Source organism: Miniopterus natalensis, chromosome 9, assembly GCF_054644295.1.
Source record: "Miniopterus natalensis isolate mMinNat1 chromosome 9, mMinNat1.hap1, whole genome shotgun sequence".
NCBI lineage: Eukaryota > Metazoa > Chordata > Mammalia > Chiroptera > Miniopteridae > Miniopterus > Miniopterus natalensis.
The window spans coordinates 4,309,634-4,325,307 of NC_142089.1; the positions used below are offsets into that span (position 1 = coordinate 4,309,634).

At 43.3% G+C, this 15,674-nt stretch overlaps 1 protein-coding gene across 2 annotated transcripts in view; it reads right to left on the reverse strand.

The window, feature by feature from the left end:
* Positions 1-15,674, reverse strand: part of VPS13D (vacuolar protein sorting 13 homolog D) — a 208,616-nt gene that overhangs the window by 145,353 nt on the left and 47,589 nt on the right. For both annotated transcript variants that reach the window (XM_016205659.2, XM_016205658.2), the window contains exons 25-30: positions 11,770-11,992; positions 8,768-8,978; positions 6,518-6,689; positions 6,223-6,335; positions 4,242-4,454; positions 839-1,104 (exon numbers count right to left, since the gene is read on the reverse strand). In XM_016205659.2, the coding sequence (XP_016061145.2) occupies positions 839-1,104; positions 4,242-4,454; positions 6,223-6,335; positions 6,518-6,689; positions 8,768-8,978; positions 11,770-11,992 (1,198 nt within the window). The remainder of the gene's footprint in view (positions 1-838; positions 1,105-4,241; positions 4,455-6,222; positions 6,336-6,517; positions 6,690-8,767; positions 8,979-11,769; positions 11,993-15,674) is intronic.

The window sequence follows — 15,674 nt, forward strand, 5'->3', positions numbered from 1 at the left end:
CTCAGGGAATCATGCCTCCTCCAACTGATGACCTGCTTTAAAACCCTAGGAAGTAGACTGAGATACGAATGCTGGCCAGGCAGCATCAGACACCATGTCATCTATGCAGTTGTTCAAGTTGTTTTCAAAGAACGAAGGCTGATCCAACATAGAGACTTTTGAAATTAGTACCTGCAGTTTCCTACTCATTTGTACATGGCAAATTTACTTCACTTTATATACTATGTGTTTTCATCAAAAACCATGTATAGATTGATCTTTAAAAACTAAATCCATTTAAAATGCTAGCTGTTTCCAATCCATTGAGTAGTTCATACAGAAAATATCACAAACAACAATAAACACACAAACACACACAGATGTACTAGAATAGTTCACTAGTGAACAAAAACAGTAATAAATCTATAAAGGAAAATTTTCTTTTTGTAAAGAAAAAACAATCCTCTCACTTATTTACCTTCTAAAATGAGATTTTCACATACCAAATTTGCCCAAACTAGTGAGGCACATCTGTTGGGGCCCTAAACATCGAATAGAAAATTAAAGCCAGATTTAACACTAGGGGGGAAAAAAGACCACTGCCCAGGTGGTAGTAGAGCTGGGAATGTGCATTAGTTGGGCAGAGGAGAGGGACAAGAGACCCTGCAATCTCCACTGTGGGCCAGGGAGCTCACACCTAAACACAGAGGTCAGGACTTCGATGCTTGTTGATCTATGAAAGATTTAAGTACAGAAGTGCTCAGGTCAAAAAATGAAAGGCAACAGAAAGTTATCCTGCAACACACACACTGAGCCTAACATTCAAACCAAGATCAATGACTCACCTGCAAACACTCACCTGTTACATTGACCTTGACCTCCAAGTGCCTTTCAGTGGACATGGGAAGGGAAGACAGCCTCGTAACTACTCCACTCTTCACAGTTTTGGGAACTGCAGCAGATTCGCTGCTAGAGTTCCGGTGGCGAGAAGGGGTAACATTAGTTGGTTTCTTAATATCACTGGGAGTGTGGAGAAAATCATGGACTAACAGCAACCAGTCAAATATGAGAAACACACGGAGATTATTGAGAACTACCGTAAAACAGGACGAGTCCTTAGTAGACCTACAAGAAAGAAGACCAAAAAAATCAAACAGGAAAGGAGAAACATGACATTTCTTTAGCCTACAAGTGTAGTACTCAGTGTGGGCAAGATGGTGTTCCAGCATTTTCTACAATGACAGCTGTGAGCATCAGTAAACTCTAAACATCAGTACAACAAACATTCATTGTGGGTTTTTAAAAGTTAATCTTTTAAAGCATGAAGTAATATGCTGTAAGAAAGCAGTATAGTGTGGTCCAATGGTTCTCAACAAGAGTGACTTTGTCCCCCAGAAGACATGTGGCAAGGTCTGGAGGTAGGTGTGGTTGACATAACTCAGGGGATTGCTATTGGCACCTCGTGGGTAGAGGCCAGGGATGCTGCTGAACATCCCATGATGCACAGACAGCGCCCACAACAAGAAATTATCCTACCTAAAAATGTTAACAGTGCTGAGGCTGAGCATCATGAACCAGTGAAAGGAGAACAGGCTTAAATCCCATCATTGACCAAGCTGTGCAGTCTTGGTAATTGCCCACCTTTTCTGAGCCTGCTTTCTCACTTACAAAAGAACTATTAGCACAGTAAGAGATAACGCCCCAGGCACAGAACAGCTGCTTGATGACTATTTCAAGAAGATGGACAAGGCCTCTTTCCTCGATATCTAGAATCACTTCTTTATAAACACCAAATTTACACACTAGTGCTAGATGGTTCTGTAGCTGGAACTGACCTGAGAGCCAGATCTTTCAGCCTGAGCAGGACAAATAAGATGACATTTACTATTGGCATAACCCCAAGCACCCTAAAAGTAGAATTGGGGTCAGGGAAAGAGAATACTCATTTTATAGTCCTCACTACCCCAAATTCTACATTTGAGGTGAAAAGACAAGGAGACCTCAGGCCTAGGCTGGTCCTATCAGACAGAGGAGGCAGAGACAGGTAGCACAGAAGGAAAATGGGCTCGGGACACCTCTCTAGGGTTTTCTGGGTTGAACTTTGCTCTATCAGCCCAAAGTGACTCTGGGGCTCTGGCTCCTACATCTACCTGGTTCCCTGCACTAAGGGGCTCCTACTCTGGAAAAACTGACTCGGAGATCTTTGGAAGGCTGGCTTCCCTGGTCTCTCATTTCTCCTAAACCTGGCACTCTGCCCCTAGAAAAAGGGCACAATGATGTATGTCTCCTCCATACAGACACAGCATTTTTCACAGAAACACTTCACCCTTTTGTAATGGAGAAAAAATGTTGCCCTCAGTGAAAATTTTCCACCCCATTTTGAACACAGACCGCTAGAGCTACGCACTAACTAGAAAGTCAAAGTGCGTCTGATCCCTTTTCTGGAAAATATTTCAAGCCTTTAAATACTGTGAAGTAATTTATATTTGACACACAAAATCCCAACAAAAGAGCAATTCTTCTTGAGACACAGAAAGCGTTCAAAAGTTCCAATCAAGAGAACATGTTAACCCTCTCACTAACAATGGCACTTCTGTTCGAGAGAGCCCAGGTAAGACGTCATTATGTGCCTCCAAGAAATTGTATACCTTGAGTATATAAATAGAACGATATTTCAAGGCAGCTTGTATATCAAAAACACGATAAGCTGAAAAACCAGCTGATAGTTTAGGAGGCCAGATCAATAACAATAGAGCAAACCCCAAAAGAAGTTGTTTCTGTAGATGAACCCTATATATGCAAGCCTGCTGTTCAAATAAACATCGTCTTCACACAGAGGAGCTGAAAGCACAGCTACCTGTCACCTGACTATAGTCGGCCCAATCACTAGAGACGGGGTGGCCTCAAGACTGTCAGAAAAGATGTGGGCTTTGACATCAGAGGCCTGGGGTTGAAGTTCCAGCTATTTCACTTACTAGCTGTGCGACCTGAGATGAGTACTAACCCCTCCAAGTTTCTATTTCTGCAGCTGTCAAACAGGGAAGAGGGGACCTGCTCTGCAGATATGTGAAAATTAAAATGAAAGTAGGTACAGAGCCTGGCTCATGGCAGGGCTCAATAACAGCCAGCTAGTATCCCTGGTACTGAGCTTTTAAACAGTTCACACAAAAGTTTAAACGTCTACTATGCCAGACTTCCTAAAGGCTCATGGAAAGACCACGACCTCTCCCTAAAAAACATCTCAACTCTGAGGGATTCACTGAACAACATACTGAAATGTCAGCCATATTTAAACATACACATACAAAAATAATCTCGATGATTTTTTTCTTTTTAAAAAGGAAAAAAATTCAAGAAGTTTACACTTACTTCTCTCACTTAACTCAGCCTTTTCACTTATGGGTCCATATTTACAACATATCTGACGGCACTATGCACTGACAGAATGAAACTGATATCACTTCCAAAGGCCTCCTTCTGGATTTCATGGAGAGATTTCTTTAGGTCAGACCTAATTTTTCAGTTTTCAAGCCAATGCTCACTGAGTCATAAAATTTCACCAGAGTATATAACATAACACAAGCTACATCAGGAGTAACAATGGCTTCTATCTGTGCTCAGCAGCATGCCAGGCGGTTTGTTCTTTTCTACTATATGGAAGAGGGAAACATAGCTCAAAAAGGTTTGTCCTAGGGACACACAGCTAGAAAGTGGTAAAGGGAGGTGTTGACCCCAGATCTCTGTAACTCCAAAACATTTGCACTTTCCACAGACAAAACTGCCTCCCATATAGTACCAATAATAATAATAATAAATCAGTTCGGAGGCTTAAGCTCTTTTTAATGGAGAAATGAGTCAGCAGGACTTGCACAGATAATCAGTAATGCAAGTCGCAACCAGCTTCCCTTTGGTTATTTCTACAGACAAGTCTTTCTTTTTCCTTAAATAAGCAGTTTCTTCCTTCCCCAAGCTGCTTTACATATTAAAACAGCCTGCAGCTTACAGGCAGGTTGATTTCAAGAATCCAGCTTAACTCCTTTTATTTATTTTTTTAAACAACAGAGACACCTTTTGGCCAATAATTGAAGCTGCAGGGTTACAGGGATACTGAATTAGTACGCATTACATTGCACTGAAGTGCCACTATGTATTGACTTTTCAGTGATTCCTTGGTCCTTTCATGCTGTAAAGCCAGCATGGCCTTGGCCACAAAAGGAAGTATCTCAATAGAGAAAAGCAGAGCCGGGATCTGGATGAGCTACCTGAAATGCAACTCAATCTGAATGGATCCCTGGGTGGTGCTGCTGTTCTTGGAGGGCTGAAAGATGCAGCTGAAGACATTGGTCATGCCAGAACCGGTCTTCTGCCCAGCATAGCGGGTGTCAAACGCCATCATGGAATGGGAAACCAAGTTAACGGACTTGGTTTGGTTGGAAAAGCTCTCGAAGAGCAGTTTACATTTCTTAAAGTCAAACCTATAAGGAAGAAACCAGACAGGATGTTAAACTCTTCCCTCTTACAGAACTGAGTAATTTTAAGATAAAGACAAAATAATAAATATGCCGAAGTTCTATGAAGGAGAGTAACTTTCATTCTGAGATCTTTCATTGATTTTAATGACTCCACAAAATGGACTTAGTGTCCCTGTGCCCTGTATCTGACTTTCCACTTCCAAAGCGATGATCTTGTCCACAGGAATTTCATGAGGAGTAACAGTCCCACGCAGGTATTATATTCATGGTTCATTAGCATTCTCATTTCCCATCTTAAGGCAAAGAAGGCTGTATGTAGGGTGGGGTAAAAGTAGCTTTACAGTTGTTCGTATGGAAAATAATACAATAATTAATAAATAATAATGGAAGAATAAACTGTGTTTCTCGTACTCACATCTGTAAACCTACTTTTGCCCCACTTTGTATATGTAATAATCCCCAAGGGATATTGAGGGTCCCTTTAGTCCTTCATCTGTCAACTCCCAGCCTGCCTGGAGGATTCCCTCTCCAGAGTTTGCTGAATTTTTACATAAGACCACTATAGCTTAAAGGGAACAAGCAGAACAAACAACATCCTTTATTACAGAGAAATAATGCAACCCACCCACCAACAGGAAATGCATTTGGGACTGACTTTCTTTAATAACAGAGAAAGCTGCAATGAACAACTCACAGTTAGTCAGTACCATCACGACAATCTGTACAGATACTGGAAAAAACTAACCGCATAGCCAGTCATCAAACAAAATTGCAACAAACAAGACAATCAGTATGGAAGGCCAGCTAAGTTAGATGCAGACCAGGTTGGATTTTTAAGGGAAAGACAAAGTAGCAGATAGAGCATTTCTGTGGGGAAATTACCAGCCCAAAGTCCTGTTTTCAAATACTGAACCACTTTCCCAGCCATATAATCTTACACTAGTCAAAAACTCTACCTGGAAAACAGAAGTAATGTCTGCACAAGCCTTACATGGCTGCCAAGAGACCTAAGCAAAAGGTGATCAAGTGTGAAAATACAATGCATTCCTAAAGGTTCCACACCACTAATCACAAATCCCTGGTCTACAGTGACCAAGCAAATGATAAAAATAAGTGAATTTCTGGGTAGGCATGTGCTCTTTCTGAAGGTTTCCCAGGGCTTCCAAGTGAAAACATAGGCCACTATTGCCAAAGCTTCCAATTTTTCAAAAGAAACTGAAATCCCAACTTTTTATGTGAAAATCCCCAAATGTTCAATGTTGGCCAGTGAGAGACTCATCAGTGCTGCTCACCAAACAGTCTGGGCCTCCCCTACACAGACAGACAGGAAGCCTACATCCTGACTTTTCCACGCATGTGTTGTGTGGGACTATGTTCTAGCCCCATGGGGTTTGCCAGAGCATTAGCTGCTGGTCAAGACCCTCTGGAGCTCTTGTTTTTCACGCTGGCACGTCAAGAATCTGTCTGCTCTGCCAGCCGCAGTGACTACAGTAAGAAGAGCAGCCCAAGACCCATGCAGCACGAGGAGACACACATCTTCACTATTCTAAGTCACAGGTATTTTAGAGTGCCTGTTACTATGGCACAGCCACGCTATCTTGACATAGATGGGGATGAACTGACACTTTTGAAAAGCACTATGCAGATCACATTAAGCTGTGACCCACCCCCCAGAACCTCTGCTCTCTGCTAAAGCAAAACACGTGGGTCACTTGTAGTTATGTGACTGTAATATTCCTGCTATTATAAAATGACGTAATTAGAGCCATACCTCGCCAGGGACCCAGCTCCCTCCTTTCCTTTTGGATCTTTCAGCTCCAGGCTCACATTGACCATGTCAATGAGGAAACACATGCAGGTGTACACCTCGCCACTCAGGACAGTCTGGAAAAAGAAATGCTGCTCAGTTCACAGCTAATGACACCAGTTTAAAATCGGGGTGCATATGGCAAGAAATTGAATTTGCTTATTGTTCCATCTTCTTTCCCGGGGTGATGTGAGGAGTATATGCACAGGGACCTCAGCTGAAAAAGGAGAGTTACGGAAGCAGCTAAGGTCTCACTCACGTGGATTCTTGGGTCCTGCAGATCATAAGGCCGCATAAATTCCTCTACAGGCTCGCCAAGGTTGTTCTCTAGTAAACCACGAATCAGTTTGTATTTGCACAAATCCAGAGAGCAGTGGACTGAGGAGAGGTTGCCATGGATGGATATGTCTGGCACAGTGTGACTGATCTCTCTGTGAAAAAAGAAAAGAGGTCACTATCACAAACGAATCACTAGCTTAACATGGACATCGCGCGCGTGCAAATACAAGAGCTAAAAAGTACCCACCTACATAATCAGTTAACTTCTAACTTCCAGTGACAAAAATGTCATGTGGCTCTAAGAGAAGCAAGTACAACTGGGTGTCATGCTTCAACTGCAAAAAGGCCCTCTTCTTCCAAAATACACATTTACAAAGTCCCCAAATCTAACATGAGCTAACTAAGGAATATATTAACAAGGAAAAAAATCTCATGAGACTCAGAAATAATTTAAACATTATAGATGGAAAAGCAATAAAGCAATGATGACAAGCCCTTCATTTAACACTTCAGATGCACTGGTAACTAAAAGAAGGAATCGGTGTTTTACGCTGCGCCCAGATGGGACCTTAGGGTAAAACCTGCTTTAGTGATGATCCCGGTTGAGATGCAGGAGTCAAGGGGAGAAGCCCAGGCTGAAGGGTGATACGTCTCATCCCACCCCACACAAGACCTTCTCTCTGCCCTCCTGGGGGCAAAGGGGGCCTTTAGGCCCTGCAGACACTACACACCTAGTGTACAAAACAGAGGGTCAGGATTTTCAGGATTTCCATGGAAGAGGAATATAAAAAATTACTTCATCTACAGAGAAGGACCTACATGCAATAAAGTAAAAAAACGGGTGATGCAACCAACCAAGAAAAGTGCCCCCTGGGTTGCTGTTTGTGGGAGTGGGAAGCAGGCAGGATACCTTAGGCTCAGTTATCACCTTCTATCTGGGCTAACAGAGTATAATTGTCTGCACATAAACACTGATGAAAGTGGGAAACGTTTAGATAAGGAGAGAAGCAAAGCACTTTTTTTTTGGAAGCACTGCTTGAAAAGAAAACAACATGTTCAATTTCTAAATAACGAAGCTCCTCTTAAGTCTGCTAAGCCAGTAAAACCAAATATAGCCCATGCCAACCATAACCAAACGCACTTGAACAGCAAGTAAGAATGAAATGCCAAACCCCAGTGGAGCATGTCATTAACCCAGACATGAACAAATGACACAAAAGAACCTGCCCAAGTCCAGGGGCTGCAAAGGGAGTAGCCAGAGAGGGGTTCAAATCGCACTGTATGAGCAACAAGACAGCTGTTCAAAGTGCTATTCAAAGTGCTACATTACTTGACGGCCACTCCTCATCTCTCCCTGGAGCTGAGATGCAAATATTGCTGCTTCTCCAAAATGAACACTTCAAGCTGAGAGTCATGGAGCCATGGAGCCATCGAGCCACCGAGCCATCGCGTTGTCGTGCACAGTAACCAGCAGCTCCCAGTCATGCACAGGGCCAGGTAGGCACCAACACCCCCAGAGGACCTGGTAATACACACGAGGCTCGGCCCTGAGAGTCAGCTTCTGGTGGACTCAGGTGGGCTCTAGGAAGGTTCCTTTTCAAGACCGTTCCCAGCCAGGTATGAACTAATGGCAACTGAAAAATGTTCTAAACTACAGAAAGAAGCACCCTGTGGTTTTGAGGCCAACTAGAAGGTAAATTAGAGTCAGTTCATTCATGTTTATGGAGTACTGTCAGATTGCTTAATGGAGTGAAATGGGCAAAACTGCATCTAAACAGTTCTTCTGATTAAATGGGAAAACAGCAACACCAGGCCCAGAATCTACTGTACTTGGAATATATAATCCAAATGTTGCCTCTTCCAAAATACTTTCCCTGCCATCACCACCTCCCCACCCACAACCAAAAATCCATGCTAAATTTCTGTCCTTTCCTCTCTTTCCAAGGCACCTGCTGCAATCCTAATAGTTTAGAGCACCGACTCAAACACTAAACTGAATCATTTACCTGCCTTCCTATTTCCCTCAGCAAAATGTAAGCTCTATGAGGGCAGAAGTTTTTCTTTCATCACAACAGCCCTCATGTCCAGCACACAGTAGGGACTTAATAAACGTGTTACACAGATGAAGAAATAAGTGAATACCTATTCTCTTTCAGACTTACCTAACAGCACTGATTTCCAACGTATTAAGATTCTACTTATGACAGTTATTCAGATATAAAACACTCACTTGTCCAAATTCCTTTCCACCTGCAATTTCAGCCGGCAAGGCTCAGTTAGGAGGCTTCCTCCTGTCTGTCGCACAAAGTAGGAGGGAAAGATCAGATCTCCACTGCTGTCATCTAAGGCCTTAGAATACTCTCGTGGGCGCCTCTCTGCAGCAAAGATGTCCATGTCTTGTAGATCCACAATAATGCAATCCAGCAGGCAGACATGGTCTTCTACATGGACCCAAGGAAAGAGAGAGAGTGAAGAAAATGGGACCCAGAAAAGGATGGCCCTGAACAAAATTAAAAAGCTAAAGAAAGCTCATTCTGTCTTGGGAAAATATTTAGAACTGCCTGCTTCAGAAAATTAGGTGTCTAGAAGTCTCCACTCTGGCACCAAGACCTCCCTATGCAACACTCTATGTGCTAGACACTTCCTGCTTACTCACCTCCACAACAGGTATACATGTGCCACATTCCCTCAGTGCCTCACTGCTGTCCTGGGACACTAACTGAGGCTAAAAGGTTTATGATTAAACTGACTTAACATGCATCCCTCCTAGGACATCCAACAGGCATCTCCCACAGAGATAACGCTACCCAAAGGTTACAAGATCTCCAAGCAACAAAATCTTTTTTCCAACATACATTAGGTGTAACCATTTCCACCATCACTGATCTAATCCAAACCACCTTCCTTCTTGCCTAGGCCACCATAAACCACCCTCCAATATACTGACAAATCCCCTCCTGGCCCTCACAAAACCATTCTGCCTACAAAATTCCAGGGTAATCCCTTTAAAAAAAAAAAAAAAGAAAGCCTGGCTGGGCGTGGCTCAGCGGTTGAGCGTCGACCTAGGATCCAGGCGATTGGGGTTTGATTCCCAGTCAGGGCACATGCTCAGGTTGCGGGATTGATCCCCGGTCGGGGGCATGCAGGAAGTGGCCCATCAGTGACTCTCTCATCATTGATGTTTCTCTCTCTCTCTCTCTCTCTCTCTCTCTCTCCCTCTCCTTTCCTCTCTCTGAAATCAATAAAGATATATTTTTAAAAATTTATATATGTTTCCAAGAAAATACTATATATTAAAAAAATTAATTTTAAAAATTTAAAAGAAAAAGAAATAAGCCCATAGCACTCTCTTCCTTCACACAATGCAATGGCTGTGCTTAGTTCTAAATTCTTTCTGGAAATCTCCCTGAAATCTCAATGTGACCTTGCTTAAGCCCACTGCCTCCTTTTCCAACCTCACCTCAAGCCATTCTCCACCTTGCTCATGAAGCCCCAGGCTCGCTGACCTTTATTTCCCCCAAATGCCAAGCTCTTTGCTGCCTGAACAGCCTTGTCTATGGTGTCGCCCTCCCTTCTCCACTTCAACTGGGTCCTCTCTGTTCCTTTGGCATCTCAGTTTCGTCTTCCCTATAACATTCGCCTTAATCTTTCAACATTTAAATGGCTACATAATGTCTTTCTTGTATTATTCACGTGGTGGCAGGAGCCATGTCTAACAGCACGTTAACAGACAAGAGAACAAAATATAGCACCTGGCATCAAACAGGCACTAAATAAATTAGTCCTTGATTTTTTGACCATACTGATAACTATGTGAAATAGATAAAAGTAGAGCTGATCTGAAAGAAGGGGGAGGGGACAGGAATGAAGGCCTTCAGATACACAGAAATATGAACACCACTACCTTAATCCAATCTTATACACAGATAGAGGAATCCCAGAAATAAATAGCAAATCGGGAGGAGAGATACTGTTAGAAAAGAGATCTCTCTCTTATATGTAAGGCTGGCCTATTCCTCACCAGCGCTGCCATCATGACGACGATGGGAGACATTTCCTGAGGGGCTATGAGTACACCCACACCTGTGCTCCGTATGTGTGACATACAGAGACTGATAGGCAACATCGCGTGGGTTAAGAATTCAGGTTCTGGAGTCAGACTGCCTAAGCTCATAGTCCAACACTGCCATTTAGTATCTACGTAACTGGGTAAGTTACTTCATCTCTCTTAGCCTTTAGTATCTACGTAACTGGGTAAGTTACTTCATCTCTCTTAGCCTTTATCTCTGTCTATAAAGTAGGGATAAAAATAAAACTCTCTAGGGGTGTTATGAGGATGAAATGTGATAATTTATGTAAAGAATGTACCACAATGTCTGGCATGCAGTAAGTGTTCAACAACTACTATCATGATAATCATATAATCTCAGTTAATCATCAGCGTAACCACCTTCCTGTCCCCTCGAGGGTGGTAAGGCACTGCAGGGCATTAACTCACCCTCACATCTCTCTAACAGAAGACACTAAGCAGTCTCGCTCAGCTAGAGTCCCACAGCTCCCGAAATCCAGCCACGATGGACTGATTTTTGTGGCTAATCCTGCTTCCCTCTCTAGCTCCTTGGAGCGGCACCTCACTTATCCAATCCATTGCCCAACCAGAAAACATCTGAAAACTAAAAGGCCAAAGTCAGGCTCTCCTCTGGAATGACCCATTCTTAAATTCCAGAGCATGGCACCAATAACTAGATGGTTCATGTCTTTTAAAAACTGTTACTTAGGAGTATTCCTGTTACCTAATTCACACTAACAACTTTTAAAGAGTTATGTTTTACTTTTTAGAATTAAATAGTGACTTGCAAGGATGGTGTCTGAACAGCGATGTGTCTAAGGATACAGGAATAATTCTAGTTATATCACCATCTGCTGGCAACTAGCTTGACCTATAAGAAAAAATCCTAACAAACCATCTAAATATCTTTATTTACACTGTGTCATGCTAATTTAACCCACTTTAGAAGTCACCCAATGCTAAGTCTACATCCTAAATTTCTTAAGCCTACAAAACCAATGTCAAAATTCCGTTACCACTAAAGTCATGCTGTCACTTTGTCGGTACCTGCTCTTACAGGGTGCAGTCCCCTCTTCCACACCCTGCACCGCCCCACCTTAGGTTCCTACAGCCATCTCATGAATTTCCCGCCTTCATTACGCAATCAGCTTTTCCTCTTTTACCTGGACTACTGGAAACCTCGCTGGCAGAGGGCGTGGCTTGTTGCCCTTGCTGCTTGCTCGAAGTACTGGGCACAGAGACACTCTTCAGGCTGCCTACACTCATTCCAACAGAAGGCATCACGAACAGCCCCTCTGCGTGGGTGCCCCTCGGGTCCTCCGTGCCTGCTGTTTTCCTCACACTGTGTTTGGGAGTACCCACTGGGGAAGCTGAAGGCACAGATTCCTAGAAGAAACAAAATAAAACTAGAAGGTAGTCCTGGAAGTCCCATCCAGTCCCTGAGCTCCTCAAAGACTCTACAACACTTGGCACCTCCCAAGACAACCGATCTCATACACAGAAGGGTAAAAGGATCATGACATTGATGCCACATGTACTTATTTGCAGAGACGTTACATATAACTCAATACCTACTGAAAACTGGCAATTTTGCAGGAAGATATTATCTTTTGTCTTAAGAGCAAATGTTAAGATGCTGATCACAAGTGGTTTAATCTACATAAAATGCAGCAAAAGCTAATCTCTCAACCATATGATATATTACTGTACTGGACGGGAGGGACTAACTGTTCTAAGAACCGCATCTAACAGCAATTATGGTTCCAATGGAATTAAGTTACGGTCATGTGTTTGCACTTTCTGGGAGTCTCCCCTCACAGGCTTACATTTCTCATCTCTCTCAGTAACTGTGTGTCAATGGAAAACATCAGCGGTTGTCATTCATATTATGTTTCTGTTCAAGGACACCAAGATTAAGGGCTAATCCAGGGTAAAATAAATTCCACAGCTCTGTTGAAAATACTACACCCTGCTCTTACATACTGAGAACCTGCAGGTAACTGCTAACAGGGGCAAATCTTTTTCACCAAAATGGTGCAATAACTGACTTTAAAACCTCCCACTCTCTTTTCGCCTGAGCCTCAGAGCCGTGCATCTATGCGGCCTCCGCATCAGCAGCGTCTCTCCAGTCTCAAGAGCAATGGGAGGGGAAGAGCGGTCTCCCCATAGTCAGCCTCGCCTGTGCCCGCGCCCTCTCTCAGCCTTCGGGACGCAGAGGATGCAGCGCCTCCATGGCTATCCTGGGTAGGAATTACACGTAACAGCCAAAGAAGCCAGCTCACACTTTCTGAAATTTTTTTTGCAAGGCAAATGACTAGGTAAATGCTATTGTTTCAGAACTTCAACATTAAAAACCTTCCTTCCTGCTTAGTTTATTTAAACTCTAGAGAATGTTTGCTGCTCTTTCATTTGATTCTCTGCATCTTCTGTAGTTGGTTTAAATGAATCAATGGCCTGAGGAGATTCACTCAAAGCTTTTGAAAGGCTGACTGGGAAATTATGGTGTAAGCACAAGCTGTGATTGAGGAGAATGAAAGGAAAAGCTTATGTAAAAAGTTCAAACCTGAACTCAGTAGGACATAGATTTACGTAGAACAATTCCAAACACACAGGAGTCATGAAGCTCAAAGGCAAATAACCCCTCTGCAAGCTTTGATTTCAGGATTATTTCCTGCTCTTTAGCCACCGGAATGCACACTAGACAAACCTCACACGTGCAAATGTATTCCAGGGCAAATGTAAATGCAAAGTGGCCTTGGTGAGGAAAGTATTCATTCACTTGATACCGGCCTCGATCAACTGGGCCTGGCTGTACCCATGGAGAGCAGGCTTCAGAGCTGTTTGTCTGATTACAGACACTTTCTCAGGCGACACACTCCAAGCAGCCCTTATGGAATTCTACAGAACCACCACAGGTATGCAACAGATAGGGCTTTCCTAGGGTTTAGGAAAACAAAAATAGATCTCCGAGAAAGTACTGCCTAGATCGAAAGAGAGAGAGAAAGGGGGAGGGGAAGGGAGGGGAGGGGAGGGGAGGGGAGGGGAGGGGAGGGGAGGGGAGGGGAGGGGAGGGGAGGGGAGGGGAGGGGAGGGGAGGGGAGGGGAGGGGAGGGGAGGGGAGGGGAGGGGAGGGGAGGGGAGGGGAGGGGATAAATTGCTTTTCATGGTCCTTAAGAACTTCTCTACAAAGGAGGAAAGTGAGTCACACACACACACACACACACACACACACACACACAAGATAAACAGACTTTCTCAAGGAATGGGATACTTTAAAGGGTTAAGTTTCCGATTTTCAAGCATATGTGTGAATGTCTGCTGAATCCCATAAGGTTTTTCAGAAAAACCAGGGGTTAAAAAACATATTATACCTTGAAGAAAAAGCGATCCTTGTATGCACTGCCACTTAAAATCAAATCCTCAAAAATAAAATATAGGGAAAGGTTTTCATTAAAAGGCTTCAAACTAAACAGTTACTGGACTTACTTAACAAAGGAGAAACCTATCTGCAAAACTTTCTTGAGATATTTTGGCAATTCTTTTTTAGGCGCTGACTTCGGCATCAGCTCATGAGCCCATATATAGGTATGTCTGAGAAAACCAGTCCTCTACCTTTTTAGGAAGGGTAGAGAAACAGAAATGGTATTATTGAACTTGAGCACCCATTCCGGAGCTAACTGATCTTTTCCTTAAAAACTTTAGGCCTCAAAACAAAGATTTACCACAAAATAAATATGTTCCAAAAAACTTACTACAGACTGAAAGATGGTTCCCAAGGGGGACTCCCTTGGGCAGTGATGGCAGCAGATGCAGTATCTGGAGGTGACAATGGGGACAACATCCATGTGCCAGCAACAGTTCTGGTACATCTGTCTATTATCTACTCATGTTAATTATAAACACTCATACTAAGGAAAAGAAAGAAAGTTTAGAAGCAGTCACCAATCTTTCTTTTTATGAATGGATCTCTTCTATGTTCTTTAAATCAGCAAATAGCAAAATGCTTATCTCATGGAAACCTATTTTCTTCATTAAGGCCAAGGTTACCAGTTCCCTAGGAGGCCTGCTATGAAAGGACCAATGTTGGTGGCTTTCACTGTTACTGTCGTAAAAAATACACATAAGCGGAAGCGTGTTTCTCCCTGTCAAAGCAGCCACTGTAAGGCCTGTGACTCTGACAGGACGGCTTCTCACAGCAGGTGCAAGCAAGGTCTCCGCCCTCGGCTCTGCCTGAAGGGCCGCATCTGCGGAGCCTACACGAGCGGGCGATGTTCTCTTCCCTCTGCGGCTTGATTTCAGCCTCTGCTCTGACCCTAAATCTGGCTTATCTGAGTGAGTGGCTAAAAGTAAGGTGATGTATGGTCAACATGACCTCTAGCCCTTTGTCCAGACACCCCCACTCTGGGTCCTGAGCCCAAGGTTACAACATATGAACATAGCTCCTATGACTGTCACTGTCCCATCTTCACTCTTCTCCTGACCCTACCCATCCCCACTCACTGAATCAAATATTTTCGGTTCACGATGTTTAGGTTAGTAACAGTGAGTAACCGGATGAGTGAAAAGTAAAAGAAATAAAAAATACAGAGGTAGTAACTGAAAATCACAACAGTATTTGAGTCCAGGCATTGCCAACAGACACTACCTTCCTATGACGTCTGAGCCGAGTCGAGGCCGCGGGGGGCCCCCGGGTGAGGAATACCACCCTACTCGCGCTCCTTCGCCTTCTTTTCTTTCTGTACCTAGAGAGGCAAACAGTAACTGCTCTGATTTATAAATTTTCTGTAATAATCTTTGAAGCTGTTCCATCTAAGTTATTTTATTTAACTCACTGCCCCACTCTTCAGAAAATTCAAAGAGCTATAGCTGTTCAGTAAGGGCCAGTAGACACACAGCAGGAACAGCCTTTGTTCCCCACAGATACCTAATCCTAATGATGGGAAGTAAAACCAAATCACAATTAAGAACATGGAGTTAAGAACACATCGAAGTCTGAGGTCCACACACCCTTCTACGGGCTGTATAAGCCAAAAGAAATGGCTTAACCTCTTTAAGTCTCGATTTCTTT